General features: G+C 43.1%; 1 protein-coding gene across 6 annotated transcripts in view; it reads right to left on the bottom strand.

Moving 5' to 3' along the window:
* Nucleotides 1-27,047, bottom strand: part of TTC3 (tetratricopeptide repeat domain 3) — a 108,291-nt gene that overhangs the window by 74,058 nt on the left and 7,186 nt on the right. For 2 of the 6 annotated variants that reach the window (XM_054578254.1, XM_054578261.1), the window contains 10 exons: nt 21,753-21,906; nt 21,134-21,176; nt 20,665-20,815; nt 20,128-20,215; nt 19,219-19,272; nt 18,205-18,325; nt 16,433-16,518; nt 15,293-15,387; nt 14,108-14,170; nt 3,451-3,505 (listed from right to left, as the gene is read on the bottom strand). In XM_054578254.1, the coding sequence (XP_054434229.1) occupies nt 3,451-3,505; nt 14,108-14,170; nt 15,293-15,387; nt 16,433-16,518; nt 18,205-18,325; nt 19,219-19,272; nt 20,128-20,215; nt 20,665-20,815; nt 21,134-21,176; nt 21,753-21,896 (900 nt within the window). In that variant the 5' untranslated portion in view covers nt 21,897-21,906. Of the gene's footprint in view, nt 1-3,450; nt 3,506-7,775; nt 7,960-11,297; nt 11,507-14,107; nt 14,171-15,292; nt 15,388-16,432; nt 16,519-18,204; nt 18,326-19,218; nt 19,273-20,127; nt 20,216-20,664; nt 20,816-21,133; nt 21,177-21,752; nt 21,907-27,047 lie in introns of those variants that run through there. The other 4 variants (XM_054578274.1, XM_054578283.1, XM_054578267.1 and 1 more) reach the window with 3 other exon arrangements.

Below are 27,047 nucleotides of genomic sequence, written 5' to 3'. Positions count from 1 at the left end.
GATATTTTGGCAGTTTCTTAGAAAAAACACAGTGTTATCACATGATCCAGCAATCACATTCCTTGGTATTTACCCACAGGAGCTGAAAACTTATATCCACACAGAGCCTGCACATGGATGCTTAGAGCAGCTTTATTCGTGACTGCCAAAACTTGGAAGCCACCAAGATGTCCTTCACAGGTGAGTGGGTAAATAAACTGTAGTAAATCCAGACAATGGAATATTATTCAGCATTAAAAGGAAATAGCTATGAAGTCACGAGAAGACATGGAAGAAATTTAAATGCATATCACTAAGTGAAAGAAGCCAATCTGAAAAGGCTACATAATGTATGATTCCAGCTCCATGATTTTCTAGAAAAAGCGAAACTAGAAAGAGAGTAAAAAGATCAATGGTTGCCAGGGGTTTGTGGGGGAAGGACGGAGAGGCAGAGATCAGAGGATTTCTAGGGCAGTGAAAAGACTGTATGAACCATAATGGTGGATACATGCCAATACAAATTTGTCCAAACCACAGAATGCACAACACTTAGGCAGCACATTCCCTAATCCGCAGATAAACTGTGGACTTTGGGTCACTGTGATGTGTTCATGTAGGTCCATCCATTTCCACAAATGTCCCACTCTGTCGGGGGTGAGAATGTGTGTAGGAGAGAGGGGAGTTAATGGGAAATCTCTGTATCTTCCTTCTTCTTAATTTTGCTGTGAATCTAAAACTGCTCTAAAAAAACAAAGCCTTAAAAAGAAGAGTATTTTGTTTGATAAACATTCTAAATAAAGTACTCAAAGTAATTCAAAAAATTATAGTACTTTTTTTTTTTTAATCCTCACCCAAGGACATGCTCATTGATTTTAGGGACAAGAAGAGAGAGAAAGGGAGAGGGAAAGAAACACTGATGTGAGAGAGGAACATCGATCGGTTGTCTCCAGTACACACCCTGACTGGGACCAAACCCGCAACCCAGGCAAGTGCCCTGACCAAGCATTGAACCTGTGACCTTTCAGTTTATGGGACGATGCTCCAACCAACCGAGCCACACTGGCCAGGGCAAATATCATTTTCTAAGTTGATACTATACTGAAACAGCAAAAGGTATCTCTGGGAAACTGGTATCATTGTCTGGGTTTCAGTATTAAAAATTCAATCATCCATTCTTTCTAGAAATATTTACAGGGCAGCTGCCAAATGGCAGGTTCAGTGATCAGCAAAGACTGTTTCAAGCACAATGACTCATAATAAAAATAGCAGCAAACTGATCACCCTTAATCCAGTTTTGTCTTTTACTTATAAGGACACCTTGCAAAAGTCACTTTAGCTTTCTGACATTTAATTTTTTCATCTGAAAAATAAGGTATTTATAAAGTGACTCCAAAATCTAGATGCAGAAGTCCACCTGGGGAATTTTACACTCTCCAAATTTTACACTCCTAGAATACCTGAATCATAATTTGGGGATTCTAAAATTCTATGATTCTACATACTCTGGTTAAAAAGCAAATTATGAAAGGCCAGGAATGAAGTCTGAAACATGTATCTTTCTGTGCCTTAATGAAGCTCTACTTAAAATAGAAATTTAGATATTTTTATAATTTAGAAAAATAAAAAATATAGAGAGTACTACAACTAATAGCCAGAATTCTCTGTTAACATTTTGTTATATTTGCTTCAGGTTCTTTTATGAAAGAAATAAAACTATACAAATATGGCTGAACTTGCCTTTGTACTCAAACCTCTAATCTTACTGTCTATCACTGCCCAGAAGCAAATACCACCATGAGTTGGTAAGTATTTTTCTAGCCTATATTATGCTTTTACTCCTTTGTATATGCAACACTTTTTTTAAATCTATAAATGTTGATAAGCTAGTTACCTCATTTCAACTACAACCTAATAGTCAATTCCTTCATTCACTAAATCAACAAATATTTATTACTGAGTGCCTGCTACGTGCCAGGCAGCTTGCCACACAGTCCGAATTCGAGAGCAAACCAAACACAAAGGCCTGTCTTCCTGGAGCCCACAATGCATTGGAGGCGCCCTGTAAACAGCACACCGTAAACAGTCTGTGTAGTATGTCTGATAATGTTCAATGCTAAGAGAAACAAGGTAAAGCAGGAAGGAGGGTAGGCAATGTCTAGGAAGGGACAGGGAACATCTCACTAAGAGGACTTCCAGTGAACCACGGAAGGAAGCAAGGGAGCGAGGAGCTGGGCAGCTGGCTCAAGCTCTGGGCAAAGGCGTTCTCATTCCAGGCATGGGGAAGAGCAAGTACAAGCTGGCTGTGAGCCTGGCACGTGTAAGGAACCGTAAGAAGGCCAACGGGCCAACACAGAGCCAATAAGGGAGTGAGAAAGGGGAAGAGTAGTAGGAGTGAAGTCAGAGAAATAACGGGTGTTTAAGGCAGAGGACAGATCAGATAGGTCATAGTGACGACTTGGATCAAGTGAAAAAACCACATTCATCCACTGCTTTGTTAATGAATATTTAGGTACTTGCAGCTCTGTGCCATTAAAACAGTGTCTCAATGACCAAACCTGCACATCTCACCATTTGTACATGGGCGAGACCATCTGCGGGGCACTCACGCTTAGAAGTAGGGAATTACTGCGTATGCACATCGTAGGGCTCTCCAAGGTGGCTGTTCCCAACTCAGCCCCACTGATTTATTAAGCGAGCCTGCTGGTGCAGTCACCCACACGCAGGGCTATTCGTCTTGTTAACTAGTGCCAATCTGAAGAACTCCAATGGTATCACGTAGCTTTATTTATTCATGTATACGTGGGTCTGTTTAGAGGCGCTCCAATCTGCTCTCCTGGTATTATTTTTCTGCCTCTGTACAGCTTTAATTACTGGGAAACAGAGCTTAGTTTATTTCTATTGCCCATTCAGAATTCGTCTTCTGTGAAATGCGTGTTTATTGGCCCATTTCTACTGGGTTTTTAATTTTAGTTCTTTGCATATTCTGGATATAAATCCTATCAGTTGTATAGTTATATATGAGATAAATTATCTCCTCCCAGACGATGATTTCATCCATGGGGTGTTCTGACATACAGAAGTTTTTTAAGTTTGATAGAGTCAAATGTATGTTTCTCCATTGATTTGTGTATAAGAATTTATGCACAATGCCATCTCCTATAGTTCCTTCTAAGCTTTAAGTTTTGTTTGTCAGGTCTTTAATCGAGCTGCAGTGTGCACATGTTGGTATCTCTATGGGTAAGGTGTCCTCAAAGTCAAGATTCCTATGGGTGACCTGTCCCCCTCAGACACACGTGGCCTCACTGCTATGCTCCGTCTCCTTTCTGCCTACGGAACCGAAGAGTCCCTGTCACATTCTTGAACCCTGTGTATTTTATCAGCATTTTTACATACGAACCTACAACCTGTGAACACATTTTTCACCAAGTTGTATGGCATTATTTGCCAAGGTAAAATATAAGAGAAACCTACCTTTGTCCAGTTGTTCTTTAGAATAGTGGCTCTCTTTCCATCACCAAGAGCATTTCTAAAGAGAAAAATAAGAAGTAAAATATTCACGTTTTTATTTTAATAAAGGAATGACACTGCATTTCTTTTACTTTTTGAATTTTCCATATATAATCCAGTTACAAACTACTTTTTTAATTTTTAAAAACCCATATACATCCATTATAGGAAATTTGGAAAATACAGAAAACTAAAACAAGGGGAAAAGTCACCCAGAGTCACGGTCACAACTACCCAGGAATAACTGCTTTCCATGTTTCCATGTTTCCATGTTTCCAGGTCTCAGCATGTATCCCACCTACATTTTAGCCTCTGCCCAACTTCTTGTTATTAGTTGTATAGTTTTTTGCACTATTTTTTTGCATGTCAGCAAGACTTCTAATCTCTAGAAATCTAACTCCCAGATCTTTCACACAACACTTCCACGCTACAGCGGGCAGAGCGTGACAGTTGGAACATGAAACAGTGAAGTCCAATCAACCGCTAACTCTCATTGGGGCTGTTGGAAAGTTATTCACCTCTCAGGGCCTGCTTTCTCACCTAAGATGGGGATAACAATGTTGTTCTTCCTGTGCCGAGGAAGGGACTAAGTCAGTCCTTGTACACTGTCCAGCACTAGGTTTCCTGGCTTATCTCCTAAGACCTCCTCCTCCACCCAGCTCAGCCATTCACCACCGCCCCCTCCTGCCCTCAGAACTTATCGCCTGAAACTGTTCCAACTTCAAAAACCACTAAATTAGGCACCCGACTTTCCCGTCTAACCTCGTTCTTTCCATCATGTTCAACTATTCCTGCTGCCTCCTCAGGGTGCCCAACGCACTGACTTAGCCGCTTTCCCCTTTTACTTCCTTCTTCAGCCAGCCAGAGAGTCCCTGGTTCACCGTTTCATGGCCACACGCTTAGTAATTCTTTATGCACCTTTGTCCTCATGTTCACATCTGGCTCGATGGCCAAGGCCCACCTCTGGGTCAGCGCTTCTTTCTACTTTCTCCATGCCTGTATCTAGGCAGCGAAGTGTTGCTGGAGAAAGCGACACCACGTGGGTGGGGGGGGGGGGGCGGGCAGGGAGCACTGTTACCCGTGACTATCACAGCCTGAGGGGCCTGCAACGCTGTTCGGCCATCGCACTATATCGAATCATTTCCTAAGATTGAGATGGTCTTCTCATTTTCAGGACAGATCTGGTGTCCTGTCCTCAAGCTTCCAATAAACTCCCTTCAAGCAGCAGATGACCTACACTCCCATTCGAAGACTAAACTGAAGACATCAAAGAAAACTCTACATGTCCTGCTACCGAGGACAAACCCGGAAGGAGCCCTGCCTTTACTGCAACAAACAGTAAAGGTGTTCCTCCTCCTCCGCATGTGGCCAGCTTCTCCACCCTGCCATGTGGGTCCTCTGCTCTCACAGTATCAATTCTCCCTTCTCTCCCCTGTATATTAACAATCCCCTCTCAAGAATCTGTTCCGATGCTTCTAAATGAATATAATCTACATTTCAGAGTTTAAAAAAAGAATCCACTCCATATTATGGTGACTTCACATGACACACAATTTACCATTTCAACCATTTTAAATGGATAGTTCAAGTGGTATCAGGTACATCCATACCGTTGTACAGCCTCCCATCATCTTTTAATATGCTCAGATTTCTCTCATCTTTAAAAAACAAAAATAAATGTACCTTTAACCATAAGAAAACACTGTTGGTAGCCTACCCAACAACTATTCCCCCGCACTACCTGATTACTAGCTTTTTGTTGTGTCTACCTGACTACAAGATTCAGAGATAATTCCTAAGTAGTTTAATCCAGCCACGGCAACAGCCACTCTCCTTTGCACTGATTGGCTTACAGGGTAGTCATGTGACCTAGTGCTAGCCAATGAAACCTGAGGGGACTCATCCTGGTTAAAAAGAGATTACAAGACCAAAACTAGGTAATTTATACAATATAACAATACGCAGCAAAAGGCTAAATACATGGTTTTAAACAAGAAAAAGCTGTCTAAAGATAAATGAGCTGACCAACAATAGGATTCAGAAATCAGAAACAAATCTTTACCTATAGTCCCCTGATCTACACGACAAAGGTAACTATGCAGTGCACAGAGAAAACGTACTCTCAAATGGGGCTTTATCAACTAGACATTCACATGAATCTTGAACCCCGCTTCACACTAAATACAGAAACCACCTCCAGATGGACTACAGATCTAAATACTAAAGTTAAACAATCAAGATTTTAGAAAAACACATCATTTTGGTGACATTTGAGCTGGCAGAGATTAGAAACAAAAAATGCCAACCATAAAGGAAACAATTGGCAAACTGTACTATTATTAAAATCAGTAACCTGTTCGTGAAAACACCAAGAGTACAAAGGCAAACCAGAGTGTAAGAAGACATTTGCAATTCATATTTAGTAATGACTCATATCCAAAATTTAAAAAAAAACAATAAAGACATTCAACTCAAAATCCTAACAGGCCCTTAACAATAAGAGAAAATCCAAGTAGTCAATTAGCAAATGAAAAGATGTTCACCTTAAATATTACTCATCAACTTAAGGAAATGCAAGTTAAAATCACAGCACTACCTCATTACATACCCACCAGAAAGGCTAAATGACGTAACAAAAAATAAGTGTTAACGGAGATGTGGAACTGACTCACGTGCTGCTGGCAGGAGTGTAAAATGATACAAACGCGTTGGGAATTACGTGCTAAAGCTGAATTATATAAGCACAGCCTGTCCCTGATTACATACTCAACAGAAGCGATTATGTACGTTCATAACGACACTACCCAAATGCCCATCAACAAGAGAATGGGTAAAACGTGGTATATTCATACAATAGATGAACACTTTATATAACTTTATATACAACATGGATCTCAAAAACAATGCTGAAAGCCAAAAGTAAAATAGCACACCCTGTACGACTGTTTCTATTGCACAAAAACAGGCGAAAATCACCGATGGTGCTGGCAGTCATTGTAGTCATCCTGGGGGAGGAGGTGGGTAGTAGCTTGCGGGGCGGGGGCGGGGGGAGGGGCTGCAGATGTGATCTGGATGCTGGTGGCAGTTGTCTTCCAAAAATTCAACCTATACACTTATGAATTTGTATTTTCAGTATGCGGTGTTTTGTTTTTTTTTTTGAAGATTGCAACAAAGCCATATTTCTGCTGAAGGCTGTATATACGCAGTTTGATGCGTGAACAGCAGCAGCATCCTGACATACAGAGATGGCAGCCGGAGGCCTGGGTCACTGCAGCAGACTGGAAAAACACCTACGTCTTCGACGACACTGTCAGCTGCCGTCTTCTGGACCTCTAGAATAAGGTCCGTTTTCGTCATCATTTAAACCAGTTCAATCCATCTTCTGTTCTTTGTAGCCGAAACATCCTAATACTGAGCCGCGGTCTGCTGGGAGCCCTGCCGCGAACGGATACCCGTCCACAGCCTGTCGGAAACGGCACCGCAAATGGGTACCAGTCCGCGGCCTTTCGGAAACGGTGCCGCGCACGGGTACCGGTCCGCGGCCTTTCGGAAACGGTGCCGCGCACGGGTACCGGTCCGCGGCCTTTCGGAAACGGTGCCGCGCACCGGTCGCGGCCTTTCGGAAACGGTGCCGCGCACGGGTACCGGTCCGCGGCCTTTCGGAAACGGTGCCGCGCACGGGTACCGGTCCGCGGCCTTTCGGAAACGGTGCCGCGCACGGGTACCGGTCCGCGGCCTTTCGGAAGCGGTGCCGCGCACGGGTATCGGTCCGCGGCCTTTCGGAAACGGTGCCGCGCACGGGTACTGGTCCGCGGCCTTTTGGGGACAGTGTCACAAACGGTACCGGTCCGCGGCCTGTCGGGGACGGCGCCACGCACTGGTATCGGTCCCCAGACTGTCGGGAACAGTGCCGCGCACGGGTACCAGTCTGCGGCCTATGTTAGGACCCGGGCAGCGGGCGAAGCGGACCCGAGCTCCACCCTGCACCTCCCCCTCATCCTACGACCGCAGGCGAGCAAGAAGCGCACCTAAGCTCCGCCTCCTCGCTGCCCACCCCCCACCCGCAGCCCACGCTCGTATTCCACGAAACCCCGTCCCTGGTGCCAAAAAGGTTGGGGACTGCTGCTGCTGCAATAGCACACCTTTTCTGCCCCTCACTGCCTCGCTCTCTCCAAACACCTTTAACAGCTGCCTATGCTAGCGGCCTCCACGTCCTTTCTCTCATTTCCCAACCTGCGCCAACCCAGCTTCGTTCCAAGCTTCCCTCTAGCACGGCCCCACTGCGGTACCTGAATCACGTCCCCTTCACTAAATCCGAAGTCCATTCGGCTTCTCAGCAGCGGCGGGCACCGCGGGCCTCTCCTCCCGCCACGAGGCCGCACTGAGCTGTGCTGATAGCCCTGCAGCCGCCCCTGAAGTGTCTCCCGGGCGGGCTCATCCTTCCCGAACTGCGCAGCCCTCGCCCCTCCCCTAGTCTCAGCTTGCGCTCTCGCCCAGTGGGTCCCACCCCTGGCTTCACGTCAGCACGGTCTGGGGGCCGCTGGATGCCCCGCCTCCAATAACTACATCAGCATCTGGGGGCAGGGTGTTTTTCTCCAATACCCAAGCGACTGCAGTGCGCCAGGAAGGCTGACGACCCCTTCCGTGAGCATCCCCCGCTGTCTACAGCTTCCCCTAGGCGACTTGCCCCCAGCCTGCGTCCTCCTGTCCACAGCTCTCCGGGGAGGCCAGAGCCACGCAACTCGCTCCCTGCACCACATCCCCACTTGGACGGCACTTCAGCGAACCATGTCCAAGAGTGAAGTCAAGCTCTTCCCTCCTAGGGGCCCCGTGTCAGGGAGAGGCCTAGAGCCCGTGAGGCTGCAGGAGACAGAACCTCCAAAGGGATCCAAGTATCAGACCATAAGCAACTTGTTGATTTAACCTCCAAAATATTTTAGATCCTTCCATTTCTGCATTCCCACTGACACTGCCCGCCGAGCCACCACCCTCTCTGGCCTGGAGGGCCGCAGCAGCCTCCGACCTACCGAATGCCTCCCCAGGGCGTCCCCCCCCCCCAACCCGCGCACACCCTCTCCTACTGCGGCTAGGCTGACCTCTTCGCGGCACTCACCGTGCCGTCCCCTCTCGGTTTAAAATCCTCTTCTCCTCAAAGCTGATCGCTTTCAGGCAGCCTGCAAGGCCCTCCTCTGTACCGAGGCCACATGCGCACTACTAACCCCCTCCCCAGGCCGTGACGCTGCCGGCCCGCTGCCTGTAACTGCTTTTGCTCATTTCTGACCTGTCCATAAACAGAACCCCAGTAATATCTATTGAATGCTTATTATACTAGTTTAGACTTATTGTAATATGTATGCTATATCATATATACTAATTTTTGTAATTAGCACATATAAATATCCCAGTATTTAATATAGAATGTATATTAACACTAACATATTCTCACACCGATTAGCATATGGCTCCATTCTACTGCTAAAGCAGAGTGGGCGGGCCACCTTGCATGGTGTGAGCAGCACTGCAGCCTGGGACCTGCAGGGCAGTGACATCCGGGAACATGGGAAAACTCCCAAGGCTATGTGGCCTAGTGGTGAGCGCTCTGAACACAGGTCAGAAACAGAGCTCTAGAACGGATCAATTCACTCTGTTTCCTGGGACGGTGTTTTCTCAAGCCCCAGCACCTATTTCCTCATAAACAATATTTTTTGCCCTAAAATATTAGTAGGTAACTTATTTCCCATTCCTCAAGCTTCCGTGTGGATTTGCTAAATTAATCTCTCTCCTCCCCGCCATCCCTAACTTTTCGCGGGAGGTTATATTCTGCGGGGAGAGGCACTAATCACAGGTGGCTTAGCCTCCTCTTTTTCTCACTTTGGGATCTCATCTTAAACACCGACCTAACACCAGATTCCCTCTTCCTCCACACTTCGAAGTTCACGAGGGTCCCTGCGGCCCACTTGTGTCTGCAGCCACGGGTGAGTAAGAAGTCCTCGGGCTACCAGACTTCAGGCCCAGGTCTCCAGCAACTGTCTGAGCAGCGGAGGGGAGACTGGATCACCATGTGCCTGTCTTCAGCTTCCATCTCCTGATTCTGGACTTGGGAGGGCAAAGAAATGCTACTGACTCTCTCAAACCATGATATGTAAGTATGCAGGAACTCTGCAAGCCATACAAGGCTTATGGTCTTTCCCCACTAACTATTGCTTTCAGGGACTGACCAGACCAACAAAGAAATAGCAGTACTACTCCCCAAGGTTCTAGCTCTCACACCACAACAAAAACAGGATTCAGATGTTAATAATGATCAGTCACTGCCAATACAATTGGCTGAATAATTTTTAAATCAAAAGTTAGTTTCTGGAATTAAAATTGTAGATGCTCTTTCATCCAAGTAGAAGAAATTTATCAGGAATTATCCAACAGATACACTTGCAGGGAGAGAGATTGTCATTTAAACTCTCTCTGCCTGCTATCAATCACAAGTTGGGATCTAATAGAAGGGAGTATTATATGATGGGTAATTAAATATGAAAAGGTCAAAATAAATATCGTTTAAAAACTCCATAATTTTTCTAATTCAAATTTAAAAACATCCAAGACTAAGCTGTCCCTTTCTCCACTTACAGTTTATCATATTCCCAAAAAAGAATTTGGTTTTTCTACATCTGATTCCAAGAATGAATTAAACACTAACTAGGCAAAGCCTAATCTTATACTTTGCATAACTGTTATAACTATGGAAGTTACAAATGTGCCTAATTCCTTTTTCTAGATTTTCCTGTAAACTGAAAATTTTGAATTACTTCAGTCACATCTACCATTCTAAAATGGCCTCTAACTACCAAACTGTATTTGAAAAGTGAACTTCCAGAAGACAAGCCACAGGTTCTAAGATACATGGCACTCACCCCTCAGGCTGCAGGATTCGGTAGGGACAGGCTGTGACAGGAGACAGCGTATTTCCACCCGCCCCGCCTTCACTGCAACCCCATTCCCCACATTCCCAAGTGGCCTGCAGACATGGAGGAGTGATAAGGGTTCCGACTGGCTCCCCAGCCTCACCTACATCCACCATAAGCTGGTCTGGTTTACAGGCTGTGCGACTATCTGGCATTTAAAACCGCCACCACCACTCTGACTATTTCCGAATGAAGCATTCTCCCCGCACATCCTTCTCCTCCGGCTCCCCGTCGTTGGTCTTCCTTGTATGTCTCTCCTTTTGAGGTTATTTTTCTCTTGTTTCATCCTTGATGTTCAGTGATCACTGTTTTTGTTTTTCTTTTTTCATCTTACCATGTGCACTTTTAATTACACTGTGTTCTTTTTGTCAAATATTTCAAGCACACATAGAAGTTCAGAGATTAACATTAACATGATGAACACCCATGTACCAGCTCTGCAAGATCTTAACATTTTGCCATGTTTGCTTCAGACCTTTCGGGAGAGGCCCACTACAGGTGACACACACAGTGTGCTACTCCTCCGTCTCCAACCCCGGTCCCCTCCTCCCGAGGCAGCCATTCCCTTGGTGTTTAGAGTGCCTATGCATTTTAAATACATACTAATTATAAAGATGCTTATCAATTTGCATATTTTTAAACATTGTATGTTTATGTAAATATTATGTATATATGATATCATGTGGCATCAGACCACAGAAATCATTCTGCAACTTGTGCATTTTCACTCAACACTGCATTCATTTTAACAACCGCATAGGATTCCATTGTATGAATATACCATATACCATAACTGATGTAACCATTCCCCTACTGATGGACATTTAGGTTGTTTCCATTCTTTACTCTTACAAGCAGTGCTGTAGTGACACCGTGCACAGCTCTCCTTGGATACAGGTCTGAGTCCGGCGGGGGCTGCAGAGGACGCAGGTCTTCGCCTTGCCACGCTGCTCTCCACCGCGACGGCCCCACGGTGCACTTCCTCCAGCCGACAGTGAGCTCCCTTTGTTCCACATCCTCTCAAACATTTGGTATAATGAGTTTTTTAAATTTTTGCCAATCTGATGAGTATGAAAAAGAGAACGCAGGTTTTTAACCTGCGTGTCCTATAAGGATAATCATTATTTATGAACTATTATTTATGAATCATTTTTTTTTCCACCTTTTACACTTCCTTTAGATTCTATCACCACCTTCCTATGGTAATTAACAAAGACTAAGTCCAGGCCACCTGGGGTCAAATTCTGGCTGCCTAGTGTCCAAGGACACTTGATCAACCTCTCCAGGCCCCTCACTTACAAAGAGACAGGAGCACCCACCTCTCACAGGGTTGTCAGGGTTTTGTGAATTAATATGTGTAAAGTGCTCAAAACAACCCCACCTGTCCCCAGAGCTCAGCCAGATTCCCATGACAGATCTACCAACCCTCAGATGTGAGAGCTTCAAAACATCTCAACCTTGGTTAACTCAGCTAAAGGACACGTGTCCTTCTATGTCAATGGCACTTCTGGCAACATGTTCTTTTCTGAAGTCACATTGCCTACTCTCTTGATCAGCAGTTCTACGTACTGTGGATTCAGAAAACATTATGACTACATTACTGAGCAAGCCATGTGAACAATGCGCGAGAAGGTGGGAAACACCAGAAAAACCAGTGTGACATTACATATTCTGACATTAAAGAGGCATCCAATACACATTGGTTATTGCCTAAGAAGAAAATACGGACCTGCTTCTAGTGAAAACCTCAGTGGTGCAGAACCACAAGCTAGACCATCAGGAAGGAGGCACAAGGATGGATGCACAACCGTGGATGCACAACCCTGCTCTTGGCCTTGACCTCACCAGGACACCTGGCTTCTGTACTTTTACTTTGATGGACCCCCTTTGCAGTGGGGTCTGAGGAGGCTCCCCCTGAGTGTCTAGCATTCAACACTCACCGAAGAGGGCAGAACACCCTGGCCTGTGTCTCAACTCTTGGGCCTCCCCTATGCAGAGTGAGTGACCTTCTGCCCACTCAAGGTTTCAGATCAGGCGCCTCAATTTTCCCAAGAAGCTAGCCAAGCTGCCAATTTGCTCATGTTGAAAGCATACAGGTTCACCTTCAAACAGCACAGGAATCTGCAATTCCGCACCTAACCAGAGGCAATAGCTTAAAGACCTTTACAGCTCATTCCCTGTTAGAACAGTGGAGACTGCGTCCAGGGCCCCCCACCCCCTGCTCCAATGAGGTAGCCTCGCTCATCCAGCCACGGCTTAGCCCTCTCCAAGCTGCATAACTAACACAGTGATAGTCTCCAAGGTGGGAGGGTTACTGGTGATTATTTTCTTTTTAAACTCCTGTATATTCCAAATTTTCTACCTTGAGAATATTTTCAGTTTATGATAAAAGAAAAACATAATAAATGTTATTGGTAAAAGCTACAAACATGGCATATATTATCTTCCCCACTCCCACCCTCTCACATCTCAACATAAGCAGTTTCACTGAAATGCAACCAGCACTGACTGCTTTCACGAGAAAACCTCACAGAAATTGTGCAGAGAGCACTTTCAGGGAGGTTTCTTTTGTTTGTTTGTTTGTTTTTAAATGAACAGGATATTGCTGAGGTTCTTCTCTACTCTCTATCTCTCAATTTGTATCACTTGTAAACCATGTAAAAAATTTCTCCCAGAAGCACACACCAGAAAAACAGTTTCATCTAAATAACTGGTGTCCTTTTTCTTCATGGCGAGAATTAGGTAACTTGTCAATTTTTTTTTATTTTGACCTCACTGTTGAAAGGGTATTAATCATTACTAACCATTAAAGTTTATAATCAATATTGATTATAATTAATAACTAAGCAGGAACTTATACCTATTTATTATGAGGATCCCAGGCTCTAACCTGGTTTTTCCGTTTGTTTTGTTTTTAATACTCTTCTACTGAGTGGACGTATTCTTGAAGCCAGCCTAACCTTACAGTAAGGCAGGACATAACTGAATAGAACAACCTACTCTGTTCAATATCAATGCCTGTAATTTATGTTCTAAGGTTTTTAAACTGAGGGAAAACAAAACCATGGTATAGTGTTAACAATCTTTCTCAGATAATAAAAGCTCAGTTCGACATTAGGAACTAAGAATGAATTATGATTTTACTTCCATAGTTAAACCATTAAACTTCTTTTTTCACTTATGAAAGACATTTACTTAATTATTTCATCCAAGGATGGAGAAAACAAACACAACAAAAATTCTTCTTCCAGAACTATAGAACTAATTAATAGAGCAAAAGAAGGTAATATATCATAGGTGCTATAAACACACTTTGACTTCATCAGGTAAAATTTGTGTTCAAATCTCGACATCACTCCTTACTAATGGTATGAGTTTGTCAAAATATAAATGTGCAGAATAACATTCGCTATCTATTAAGGGTGTTGTGATAATTAAGTAGCATATGTAAAGTACTTAAAATAATGCATAACATGTTATCCACACAATCAGAATAGCTACAGCTTTCACTGCCATTACTACACAGAGCTTCCTGAGCTCTTTTTAAACCATTTAACTACTTCTGGAAAAAAAAACTACTGAAGCATACCTGCACAACAAATATTCCTCCACCAAGGGTACATAGCATAACAGTCAGTGACTGGGGTACGTCAACAACTTACCTGAACTGTCTAGTGCGAAGAAAACAAAGAGCTCGGTTACCGTAAAAAAGGTGATTTTCAGGACTTTAAAAGAAATAATGTTTAGTCAGTAAAACAAATTATACATGAAGCAAATAAAAATCATACAGAAAACATAAGGCATGAAAAATTTTTCAGAAACTTTACACCTGTGCAGCAGGGCAGAAAGAACTCGGGACTTGGAGCCCTAACCGGCTCAGCCCTGGCCCCCTCACTTTCTACCTGAGTAGCTGTTCAAATCACCTTCAACCTCCCTGTATCCACTAGGAAGATCTCCACTATTTTTGCCTACCTAGTAGAGCTGTTGTGAGGATGAAAGGAGACATATTAAAAAGCCAGAACTACAAGCGTGCGTTAACTGCAGAGGGCAGGATCACGCGTGCAAGTCAGGACTGTGCCGCTCGGACAGAGAACTCAAAGGCAGCCTGCAGACTCTAAAGGTTGCATCGCAGCTTCGCTGCAAATTCCGCCCTCCTCCTGACCAGGGGTGGGGGCCCTGCTGCCCTTTTCCTCCGCCCCCTCCTCCGGAGAACCGAGCGGCAGCCCTCCAGGCAGCCACTTTCCCTGTACTAACTCGTCCCCGCGGAGACTGGGAGGCACGAAAGAGAGGAGCCTTCCACAGCGCACCTCCCACGGCTGCCGCAGCGTTAGGGCTCCCCGCTGAGATGTTCCAGAAGCTACGCGAGGGACGGCAGAAATGCTACCAAATTCCAGCAGCCGGGCAAATAACAGGCGAGGGAGAGAGGACGCTTAGGTTCTCTCAATAATTCCAACTATTGTCGTTTATAAGTTCCTTCTTAGAAAGCAAAAATCCCTGAATGGGTGACATTCTTATGTATTAGTAACTATCAGTTAATAATTTGAAAGTAATTGGTTCAGTGCAAAATGAAAACAAGAAAGAACAAAAGTCTGTATAGACAGCTTGAAAGAAAACGAAGGCAGGCAGAACCAAATTCATAATTTTGCCTGACTTGCTTGAGTTTTACTATTTGATTGAGTTCATAGACTCAGACCATCTCAAATGCTCTAATGCCTATGGGTGAGAAACTCTATTCTGCATAGCAAGTTAAAGATATTCTCCAATTCCTCATCTTTTTTTTTACCTGACTAGCATTCTAACTCAATCTGCCACATAAAAAAGATTTCATTGTTTTGTTTATCTCTTACCTATATTCAATGGCTCTGCTGTAATAGATAATAGCTACATCAAATCTTTCTTTGGAAAACTCTTCATTTCCTTTTATTTTCATTATTTCTCCTTGCTGGGAAACCAAGGTGAAAGAAGACCCATCAATTAACTGCAAAGACAATCAAGAACCCCTATACCTAAGAAAAATGGGCCTGGGTTTTATCTTTGATATCAGAAATAACCTGGGGAATTATTTATACAGAAAATGAGAATGCAATACTCAATATTTTGGTATGTATAGTTAAAGAAACCTGTCTCTAATGACTCAACAGTAGCTTTGTTAAAAGAATATTAAAAAGTAAACAAAGCCATCACATTGTAAGTAACTGCTGCCAACCAACCCCTCTGTGCCCAGCACTCGGCAGGACCACTTACACAGCCCTCGGCAATAAGCCTGCCGTATGGAGGGGAAAACAGGTGCGAGGTAAAACTCTAATTTTAGGTTAGAAAATGTGACATTGTTCAATAAACCTGAGTGCTTACAAAGCAATACATAAATCAGTAACACATATAGGTGATACTGAGTAGATTAATTGCCAAAATAAAGAGGCAACAAAGTGAGCAAGAATGAAATCAAAAGAAAATCCTCCAAATAGAACTAAAACTTCATTTCAAACACTCAAATATTCAAAATAAACACATTAAAATAAATTGGATCACATCAATGGCTTTAGAGAATTCAACAGAACATTACTTTCTTAGTCTGTTTTAAAAATTTTAGTTAAATTCGTCTAAAGGAGTCCATTGTATGGCAAATTCGTATAAATGAGTCCATCGTATGGCATGTGAATTACATCTCAATAAAGCCCTTACCAAAGAAAACTGTACTTATTCAACTAATTAAATGCCTTTTAATTTAAAAAATCAAATTTCAATTTTTGATTAACTCTTTTAAAGTCTGTAACATTAGAAAATTCTGATCAAGATGTTGTTTTCCCCCTCCAAAATAAAAATATTTCAATAAAAATTTAATAAAATTTCCCTCAAACATGTTGTTGAATCTTATGGTAGTTCCTTATATCTTGTCGAATAGCAGTTGTATTGAAATTTCAGAATGTTAATAAAAGCTCTAACAAGCAAATCTTAAAATATACTTACAAGTAAATATTTATTCTCACCTCTAAACATTCTGCACAATTTTGTCTTTTAAATTCTTCAAGAATATTGCAGTTTTCTGTCACAACTTTAGTTATGTGATACTTGTCTATATTTTATTTTTAGGAGAGAGTAAGAGAACATTTGTTTTAAAAAAAACATTATTGTTAATGTTCTAATTCTTAGGTTAGGTGAGTCCATAAAGTTCATTATTTTACTATACTTTCTAAATAACATGTTCCTTATCATCTTTTACATGTATCAAATAATATATTTGAAAATAAATAACTGATAACGTTCGATTCATTGCTTGCTATGGATCTAATCTGGAGCACTGAAAAAGCGCCTGTGTATTACTACACTCGTCCTAATTGCAGTTACAGCAAGTGCTCCATCGTAATATGCTCCCAATGGCCTTCATAATTACTCACGTCAATTCAACAAATATATTTGAGCACCTATGGTTCCCTGGCACACAGTTCAATAAAAATGCCTGAAAAAAAAATCCTGTGAAATAACTTTCTACACAGTATTTAATATAACAAATAAAGAATTTAAATGTCCTAATTCAACATTTGACTCCGTGAATAAAATGTTCAAATGGGTCTATTTGAAAAACTACTCTTACATAAATTTAATAAACTAATTAAAATGCTGCAAATAATCATCAAAATTTACCAGACCTCATTTTCTGTATTTTAACCTGACTATACAATAAAGATTTTTCTGAAGTGGTAAATGATAATTTTATTGCAACAAAAATGTATTATACCTCTAGACAAACACATTTATTTCAATGGAAAAAGGAGCACCTAAAACTTAAGATTCAAAGAAGCATTTATGAACTCACCAAATAAAGTAAAAACAACACTAAGGGACAGAATAAGATTATAAAATGAAAATCTGGCCTCTATGATCGAAGAGACTTGACTTCTCATCTAGCTTCTACTACTACTTACTAGACTGCAGAAATGTCACTTAACCTTTATTAGTTTGTTCATTTCTAAAATAGGGATAACAACTGCTGTCTTGCAGGGATATGACACAGGAGCGAACAGAGATGGGTCAAAGGTGAGTCCACGTGCGTGCCTAATACATGACGCTGCTCCTCTGCTTCTACCATTAAACCTAGCCTGTAATTACAGTAAAGGTTTTGAGAACAGGGAGACCCACCTCAGTATAGTCCAGTGTCTAGAAAACCCATCAGAAGAGCCTGTCTTCGTGTGTAAGCTCGATTTCTAATAATGAGATCAGTAGTGCAAAATTTGCCTTCGCACTGGAAATGGCAAATTCTTATCAACATCTACTGAGGAGCCAAATATTCCGCTTCAAGATTCCTACAACTATACTATAAAAACACTGCTAACATTCAAATGCTTTAGGGAAAAGTATTCCACAAAGTGAAATATATACATAAGCAGTTTCATCATACAGAAGAATAATAGATTCATCAGGGAAATGAAAACTATAATCTTTGCTCTATTACTCATTTCCCTTGAGAAATACATGACGCCCCAGGTGTGGTCTCTTTCTTTGGGGTTTTATATGTAATAACTTAGGACATCTATTAGGTAAAATTTTTAAATATATAATGTCAGATAAACCATTAAGATAGGAAATACAGAATAAAACTCACTACAAAGTTAAAGTTCTTTTATGCAGGCTTTTCTCTTACTCAGAGAAAAACACTTTTTAAAACCCTAAGATAAATAAGAAATCACAACTACACATTCCATTTCCCCAAATAATACTTTTAAAAACTGGTCAAGTAACAATTTAAAGCATTTATACTTACATTCAGTAAAGAAAATACTTAACATAGGCCAACAATTGTCAACTGCTCCTAATTTATGTAGAATTGCTACATCGCCTGTGTATTTCACCCAATTCAAAGCTTCTTCCATGGCCAACATTTTCTGTTTCAAAAAGAGGGATATAGAATGTGATTTAGGTATTAATTCTAAATTCACAGGTGGCATTATAAATTTATCTTATATAGTATTTCAGATTCTTAAGACAAAACCTGTAACCCCATATTTGCATTACTCTAGCACAGAGCCTAGAACAGCTGGACCCCAGTGTACAAGGTAACAGCTACCAAGTGCTCATGCGGGTGACACCTGCAGGCTGCCCGGGCCCCCCTCAGGGCTCCACATGCTTCTGCAATGACTCCAGTCCTGACCACTAAGGTCGAGCACCCAGCCTGAGGCAGCTCTGGGCGGGAAAGAACGCAGCAACACAAGGTAAACACGGGGTTTCGGGTCTCGCCTCAACTAGGACTTCCATCCCAACCTCCATGTTAAAGGTAAAAAGTAAGGTTCCCCAAGGGGATTATGTATTTTAAATGGTCTGTGGCAAACAGAAGAACAGAAGGTAACAAGAGGAGGCACGGCTAGGCAAATGAGCCCCCCGTGCAAGGATCTTCACAGAACCATCATTCATACTTCTAGTGTCCGAAATGACCAGAAATTACACAGTGGAGCTATCGATGCTGCTGTCAGGCTGAAGGGAAATATGTAGACGTCTGTCACTGACAGCATTAAAAATTGGTTTATCACTGTATGAAGGTGTTTTCATAATTATACAGCAAAACATGTTCATATCAGGGACCAAAGAATTCCATTTGTGAGAACATGCCAGGTAAAGTAAAAGAGGAAAACAAAGAACCAACTTGTCAAAGAGGCTCTAAGCTATACTAGGTGCTACACATGAAACAGCGACTCTGCGGACCCAGACGTGGGCGCGGAGCAGTGGGGCAACTGCCGTTTCCTCACAGAGCCTGTGCTGGATTCCTGGGTTTAACACTTACGTTTTCTATTTTATAACCAATCCTCAGTAAGCCGCCAATGAAGAATGAGTCATTCTGTGGGGGGAAAAAAAAGTGTAAGACATTTTTTTTCCTTCTTCAGTCAATTATACTTGACTTTCCCGATGCACAACAAAATACTACACTTTAGGAATACACATATACATAGCAGTCCACTGCTCACACACAGTATCATGCGTAATTTACCTCTTAAGGACCTGAAAGCCAGAATTCAGAAATAGTCTTACACTGAGTTCTAATGATAAAATGATTTAGTGTAACTTCTAGATGCATGGATTTTAAAGCTAGATTTTTTAAATAAAAATGCACTGGCTGATATACGTTACTGCAAAGGATTACCAGGAGGAAATATGCATTAAGTGCCCTTTCTAAATTTAAGTTTACAGTCAGAGGAATACCAAGAAAAACACCTGGCTCCATAATCAACTCGAGTAAGAGAAAGAATCTCATGGTTCTCAATGGGAAAACCCCAACCCTCAGGGTGGCAGGAGGGCACCTCCGCAAGCAGAAGGGGACAGAGGTCGCCACAGGAAGCGCTCGTGGCCAGGGTGCTGACGGTGCGGACCTGACGTTGCAAGACTGAACCCTCGCTTTCAGGACCTCGGACGAGGGTTGCTGCACGCCAGGAGCACACTGTCGCGCGTCACAAATTCCAGTTCCTATCCTTGACTGACAGCGGGCAGTCCTGGTTTCCAACATGTCATGCCGAGCCCACGAAAAGAGCTGCCCACCCGATCTCTCAGAGACACAGCACGGCTCAGGGAGGGCGGGCACCCCCCGGCTGACCGGGACCGCAACTGTTCCGCTGCGAGTCAGCGCCACGGCCCTGGCCCCAGGGGACTCCTCCGCGTCTTTAAACAGAGGAGGAAAGAGCTGTGTTCTGCCACTTACCACGACTTTCCTCCCCAAGTCCACGATATCTTCCATCAACTCAAGATGTTGTAATTGCTTCAAACTTATCTCAGAGGCCCGAAAATTGCTTAAAGACAAATTTATTTTTTAAAAGATTAGGTACTCATACTTATAAAAATTCATTACATTTTATACTTAACTCTTAGGTTATGTTACACCTCTAAGTTCTCCGTTTCTTCAGTTTAGGTAATAATAAGTTGTTTAAGTGGCTAAAATACTATACCTTTTCCTCTCTTGTATACAATGCTGACATTTATAAACATGCATATTAATTTTTCCTCAGTTTCCAATTTACCATCTAATGCTCTTCAGAATTTCACTTATTCTATGTAATGTTATCATGATTATACATTCAAATACACCCAAATCCCGAGTATATTAACTTTTCCACTCTATTAAATGAGAGTCCAATTGGGTGGTATGCCAGCATGAGACACGGCCTTCCCCTGGACTGGGCAACATGCAGTGCAAAATAATTTGCACAATTCATACAGAATAAACAACACGGAAACTTACGCCGTCTCCACACAGGGGTACAACCGTGATATGACGGAGCTGTGTTGATGTTGAAACAGAAGTGGCCAGAAGATGTGTATTTTAATGGTGTCACAGTAATCTTGCAGGACAGAAGTTGGCTTACTACACCACATATTGCAGATGTCTAATTCTTAATTAAAAAAAAATTTTAATTAATATTTTTTACCTCCGTTTGGAATGAATCAATAGTGTTAATAGGGAAAAAGCAAAAATGGTTATGGAAAGGTAAGAAATGAATGGATAAAATATTTTAACTCGTTAAATGTAAAGAATATTTAAGTGTTAGTTAAAACTCTCTTTTAACAAAGAAAGGTTTTGATTTCTAATGAAAAACAATAGTAAGAACAAATTTTTAAGAGCTACATTAAGTCTGTTATGTTGCTGTGAAAGGATGAACTTCCCCTGATAGTCTTTCAACAAATTAAAGTTAAAATACCAGTGCACTCACCTAAGTTTCTCTCGCTTTTGGCATAATCTTTATATTGTCTACCCTAGGAAAAAAAGAGAAATCTTTTGAGTTGTGTCTGATAAGATGCAAAAGTTCAGGTTTTGATTTTTAATATTAGAAGTATTGGTACTCAACTAAAAATTTCAGTGCACATCTATTTATAAACTCTGAACACAGCACCCTCGGCCAGCGAGTCTCCCGCCTCCTCCCGTGGTTCCGGGCTCCTCGCCGCGGGCAGACACACCCGGGCGGCCCTCCCGCGCCGGTGCCGCAGGTTCGGTTGCTGACCTGCTGCTTCCCTCCCCCTTCTGAAATCCCCTCTTCAAAAGCATGTATACCTCCCTGGAAAACCTCATGTACCATAAAACACCTAAACTCAAGAGCCCTGAATCAAAAATCTTTAAATCCCAAAAATCTCATCACAAGCAAAAAAACCACCAATTTTAACTGTGTCGTGATGGATGTTCGCTAGACTTAATGTGGTGATTTCACATATATACATTATGTTGAATCATGTTGTACACCTGAAACCATATAATGTTATACGCCAATTCTATCTCAATTTTTAAAATGATTTAAGACAGGATGTTAAAAACAAAAAGTTAACTGATCTACTTACCACCCCACCACAGTAAAGTTGAGTCAGACGAACATAATCATTGGACACAAATTCAGGAGCAAAGGCACAATCGTCCCCGGAAGGGCAATCTTCTCGCCAGGCGCCCTCTGCCACGGTGCACTCCCCCAGGGCGAGATCGCCCATGGTGCACCACCTTAAGGGGACAACGGAAACCCGAATCAGTGACTCAACCACTCGAGATGTGAGAAGCAGCTTTCCTGGCTTCCACAGCATTTTAGAAAAATACCTGGAACTCACGCCCCAAGGAAGTAACTCCAGCAAGAACACTGAGCTCTCTGAAAGGTTCTTGTTTTCACTCTACAATTCGTTCACCCTGACTCTCTTCAAACGTCAATTTACTCTATTTCTTCTTTTCCTCGAATTCAAAGAGTCACCGTCTCTACTCTGTATATATCCGTGTACACATCTCCTTCAGTTGGAGGACAATTAAGGGCATCTTACTCATCTTTGCACCTGCCTAGCACATGATAAGCCCTCCAATGTGTTTGCTGAATGAACAAGACATCTTCCCACCACTGGCCCTTTGCACCATCTGCTTTTACTGCATCCCGTGACACACGTTACTTCGCCACACGCTGACCGCTACATTCTCAGCCTCCTGGGAGGAACCGAATCCTGACTCCACCGAGACAACAGGTTCCTATCCGCTGCTCACATCCTCCTACCCGCCCGGCAGTGCGCAGTGCGCGGGCCTGGGGCGGCGGGGCCCAGCTGAAGGGCACGGGGTGAGTGCGCAGCTCCCAATTCCCCACAGCGCCTCCGGACCTTCCCTCTCCTCCTCAGCAAGCACTGTGCCGACACTCTCCCAGCTGCCACACTCTCCCAGCTGCCACTGCCGGCCAGCACCGCGAGACCGCGAAGGGGGCAAAAACCCTCACGTTAACAACCTCGTTTGAAAAATATTTCAATGGGGGAAAAGAGGACTTTGGGCTGGAGTTTCACACTAAGTTGCTTTTTTCCCCCTTAAACAAAGTCCAGTGAGATTTACAGCTATCAAAGAAAAGCTACACCACCTAAACATCACTGGAAAATGCTGCACTTTATCACTCTAACTTGCACGGGTAACGGCCTTTGTTTCCTATCGTCACCAGCACCATTGTTAACACCATTTTCAATACGTTTTTGCTTCACCACTAGTGTTCCACTATTGTTAGGGCAAAAACCAGCTTTCTGTTTTCCTAAGCAAAACCATTATCGGGTTTTGAAACAGAAATGTTTCTTTAATTAATCCTTCTTCTTATGTTCAAGTTGCTCTATGAAGACCTCGCAATAACAGAAGTGAAGATCATTAACACTCTTCCTAGCAAACTATCTGTACTATTTGTCACACGTTGTTCCAAGCGTTTCGGATGCTTCACCTCAATCCTCACAGCAAGTTTTCTCAGGTTCAATTACCATCATCTCCACTGTACAGATAAGAAACAGGCTTGGGAAAATTAAGTAATTTACTCAAGGTCAGCAAGCTAGGAAGGATCCAGCCCAGGTCCTCTGATTCCAGGGCCTCTCCTCTCAAACACTGCCTTTTATTACGCCTGCTTTTCCTCGCCATTGCCACCTCATTACCTTCCGGCGGCTGTCCTGTTCAAGGTCACTGACAACTAGTTCAGAACGTCCCCTTCCTCCGAATTCTATCGTCATCCCACACACATTGAGGCCCATGTGGGCGACCCATTCAAGACCCCAGTTTTGCAGTTCAACTTGCTCCTCAGCTAAAATGGGGACTTCACGGCCCACCTCACCCAGGAGCTTCCTTCCCAAGGCCAGGCCTCAGGTCACTGCCCACAAGCCTAACTCCGAAGAGCTCCTCTGACCACAGCCAAGAGTCGCTACAGCTCGTGGCTGCCCAGCTCCTGCCCCCGACATCCTTCAACCTCATCAAGAACTCTTCCCCTTTCTCCCATTCAAAGCCTCCCTTCTCCTTCGCTGTTTCCCACAACTGGGTTCCACTTCCAACAAGGTCGTCCGTGGCCTGCCACAACAGACTGATGGTATATGTCTGCAACCTGGCCTGTTCTAGATGAACAACATTTCCAGAGTTTAGAATGTAACTCCCAAAGTGAACAAAGACTGGAAAAAATAAAGACATTTTAGCACCCCAAGTATGGCGCATAATATGGGACATACGCTATCCTGGGAAATTCACTTTTAAGCCCATCTGCCTTACAAACGTTTTTTTGTATGTAAATACAGAAAGAGCCAAGAACTGTCTGTCACAGCCCACGTATCACTGACATGGCCTCGGTTCCAACACAGTCCACGGGCTCACACCCGGCGGACTGCGCCAGGTGACCTAACAGCCCGGCAGATCTCAGCGCCCCATGCCGACTCTACTGTCATGACACGTCACTGTAATTTTTATGCTCTACTTTGTTTCAACCAGAGAGGCGATCTGCCACAGCGGTTAGGAGCACGGACTCTGGAACCAGACTGCACGGGCCTGAGTCCCGGCTCTCCCGTTTCCTGAGCGTGTGATCTTGGGCAAGTTCCGCAACCTCCCTGTGCTTCCGCCTCCTCGTGTGTCAAATGAAGACAGCAGCACGACCTACCTGATGAGCCAACCAGTCCACACACTTAAAGTGCTTAGAATAGTACATGACGGATAGGAACTGCTATAAATGTGAACTGCATTTCTAAAAATCCATTGTTTGGACGCTTCCAGCTAAATGGTCTACCTTAACTGCTAAGTCCGAAGAGCACCTTTCAGCTTACGACTTACTTGCCGCTGTGGACCACTCCCTCCTTTTCAGAACTCTTCCTCGGGGCTCCGGAAACCATCTTCTGGCTCCTCCTATTCTTCTGGCTGCTCTTCCTCGTCTCCGTGGGCTCTTCTGGTCCGCTCCCCGCCACCCAAGTGCCAACTCCCTTTTCTTTCATGCTCACTCTCTCCTTGGGTGTTCTTACCCACCACACCCATGGCTGAAAACAGCACCTTCTGAACTCCCATCACTTCATAGCTTCACCATGATTTTTGCCATTTCCATACATAACATGTATTTTTATTTACCTGATATTTACTTGATATTTCTCTTTTACTCGTCTCACTTGACTAAGTGATAATATCCATGATGTCATAGGTTTGAGGTACAACTTACGCTTTTCAAATACATTAAATTCCTAACAATTCAAAACATTGTGTTTATCTATAAACCACTTTAGATCACCTCATCGTACACAACAGCACCTGATGGCTGAAATGTCCAAAGGCTCGGGGCTCTCAAATCTCTCCAGACTGGGTTGGATCTCATGACTTCCAGACCTCATCAACTGCTACTGGATTTAACCAACACGTCCCACTAGCCTCTCAGATTCAATCAGTGCAAAAACAAACTTAACAAATCAGAAACCTGGGGTGAACATTTCTACCCAATGACCATGAAGTCTTGTCACTTCTACTCCTCTAAGAAATCTAAAGTCAGCGCACGTACACCCCTTTATACTCAGGGCCGCTGCCGCAGCTGTAGCTCCATCTTTCTTCTCCAGTGAGCGAATTTAAGAAGCAGGCCCTTGACCGGTGACATGCCTCAATCTTGGCATCCTCTAAAACCCTCCTCATAGCATTTTACTGCTCAAAATCACCCCACAGCTTCCCTCCGTCTTCAGAATGAAGTTTAAGCTCCCTACTACGCACAGGTCTTCTGCCTTTAGTCACTCCGTGGCACTCAACTTACAAGCCGACCATGCACGGCTGCCTCCCTCCTGAACAAAGCTTATGCTGCAGCCACCCGACGCCCGCCCACCCTAGGACCGGACTCCGGGAAGCCTTTCCTGACCCACTCGCTACCACCCGACTTACTTCTGCAGACACCTCTTCTCTGTAAGCCCAGAGCACCCTGCCCGTATCCTCGGACAGCAGTTTTCACACTGTAGGGTCACCTGGGTCCACAGGGTACACTGTGCCCCCTACCCACCTCGATCCCCTAGCTCAGTGGCTCCCCAATTTTTTATTCACATTCCCCAAAGAAAACTTTGCCTAGTCCACTTGCCACTTGTACTGCTATTTATATTTTTCTTGAGAATAACTCAGCTTTTAACTTAGAGTTAAACTTGTTTTAATAGAAAATTTGGTATTGCCAAGAAATCTTACACTTGGTAGGACATCATTTTTTTCCCAATACAAACTAAAATATACTAATAAAATTAAATATTAAAGTAAATGACTTCTAATCCCATCAATTATGATGTACCCAAAGGGGACTCTACCACTGCCAAAAAAAAGAAAAGTAGGTCCTAGATTTAAAATTTTTTTTAATTTTGCTGAGTTCATAGAAACAAGAACAGTCAAAACCATCCTTTCCCCCACAAAAACAACAAACCTCTCACTAGAACTAAACCTGAAAGTCAAGAGCTACACAGAGTAATGTCAAGAGCAGTAGCTGGATCAGGACACTGAGCCTGGACCAGAAACAAAGGGAGGGAACTGAAAAAACAGTCCCACAAAAACTCCTCGGCTCCAGCCAGAGCTGATACAACTCCCCAGCCTCTGCCAGGGCTGACACAAACCCGACCAGAAGAAACGCATCCCCCAGCAGGCTCTCAAGATTCCCACAGAAAGATAAGATAGGAGTCCATAATCAAAGCACAGGAGGTGATAATCCACCATGCAGGAGACACAAGAGAGGAAGAACGAGCAATAAATCTAGACTCCTAAGTACCTCAGACACTGGGCTTACCAGAGGCCGTCTGCAGAACACCAATGCGTCCAAAAGCTCAACAAACAACGTTAGACTGTAAAAAAAATGACTGGGTATTCCTTAAAAAGAGCTAAGTGAAACTTTTTGAAATTTAAAATATAGTTGTTAAAAGTAAAAATAGATTGGTTAAAGAGAAAACTTCTCACAGGTGAAGAAATAAGTTATGAGCTAGAAGATGTACGTGAGTAATTACCCAGCACTGTAAATTCTGGTAAAAAGACAAGGAAATAAAAAGATAGAAGATAAAAAGTGATCTTCAAACAGTCTAATACATATACATATATCCAGTTAAATTTCCAGAAGGAGAGAATAGGTAAAATCAAAAAGAGACAATACTTAAAAAACACAGGGCTCTGGGTCTTCCGCACCTCAAGAAAGACAAAATTCAGAATCAGAAAACATGGGTCCAAAAGAGGGTACAGGAAAAGTGACCTCCACCTAGTCCCACAGGTGAAATGTCACAACGTCAAAGGCGGAAGCCAAAAGAAAAAGAATGTTTTCTTCAAAGAAGCATACGTAAAACTGGCAGCAGATTTCACATGTAAAATACCTTCGCTATGCAGAAAGAAAATAATCAACCGAG

This window comes from Pteronotus mesoamericanus, unplaced genomic scaffold, assembly GCF_021234165.1.
Source record: "Pteronotus mesoamericanus isolate MK-2021 breed Mesoamerican mustached bat unplaced genomic scaffold, CSHL_Meso_final contig_116, whole genome shotgun sequence".
In the NCBI taxonomy this organism is placed as follows: Eukaryota; Metazoa; Chordata; class Mammalia; order Chiroptera; family Mormoopidae; genus Pteronotus; species Pteronotus mesoamericanus.
The sequence above is the reverse complement of the archived record's forward strand: the minus strand, read 5'-3'. Positions and strand labels throughout refer to the sequence as shown.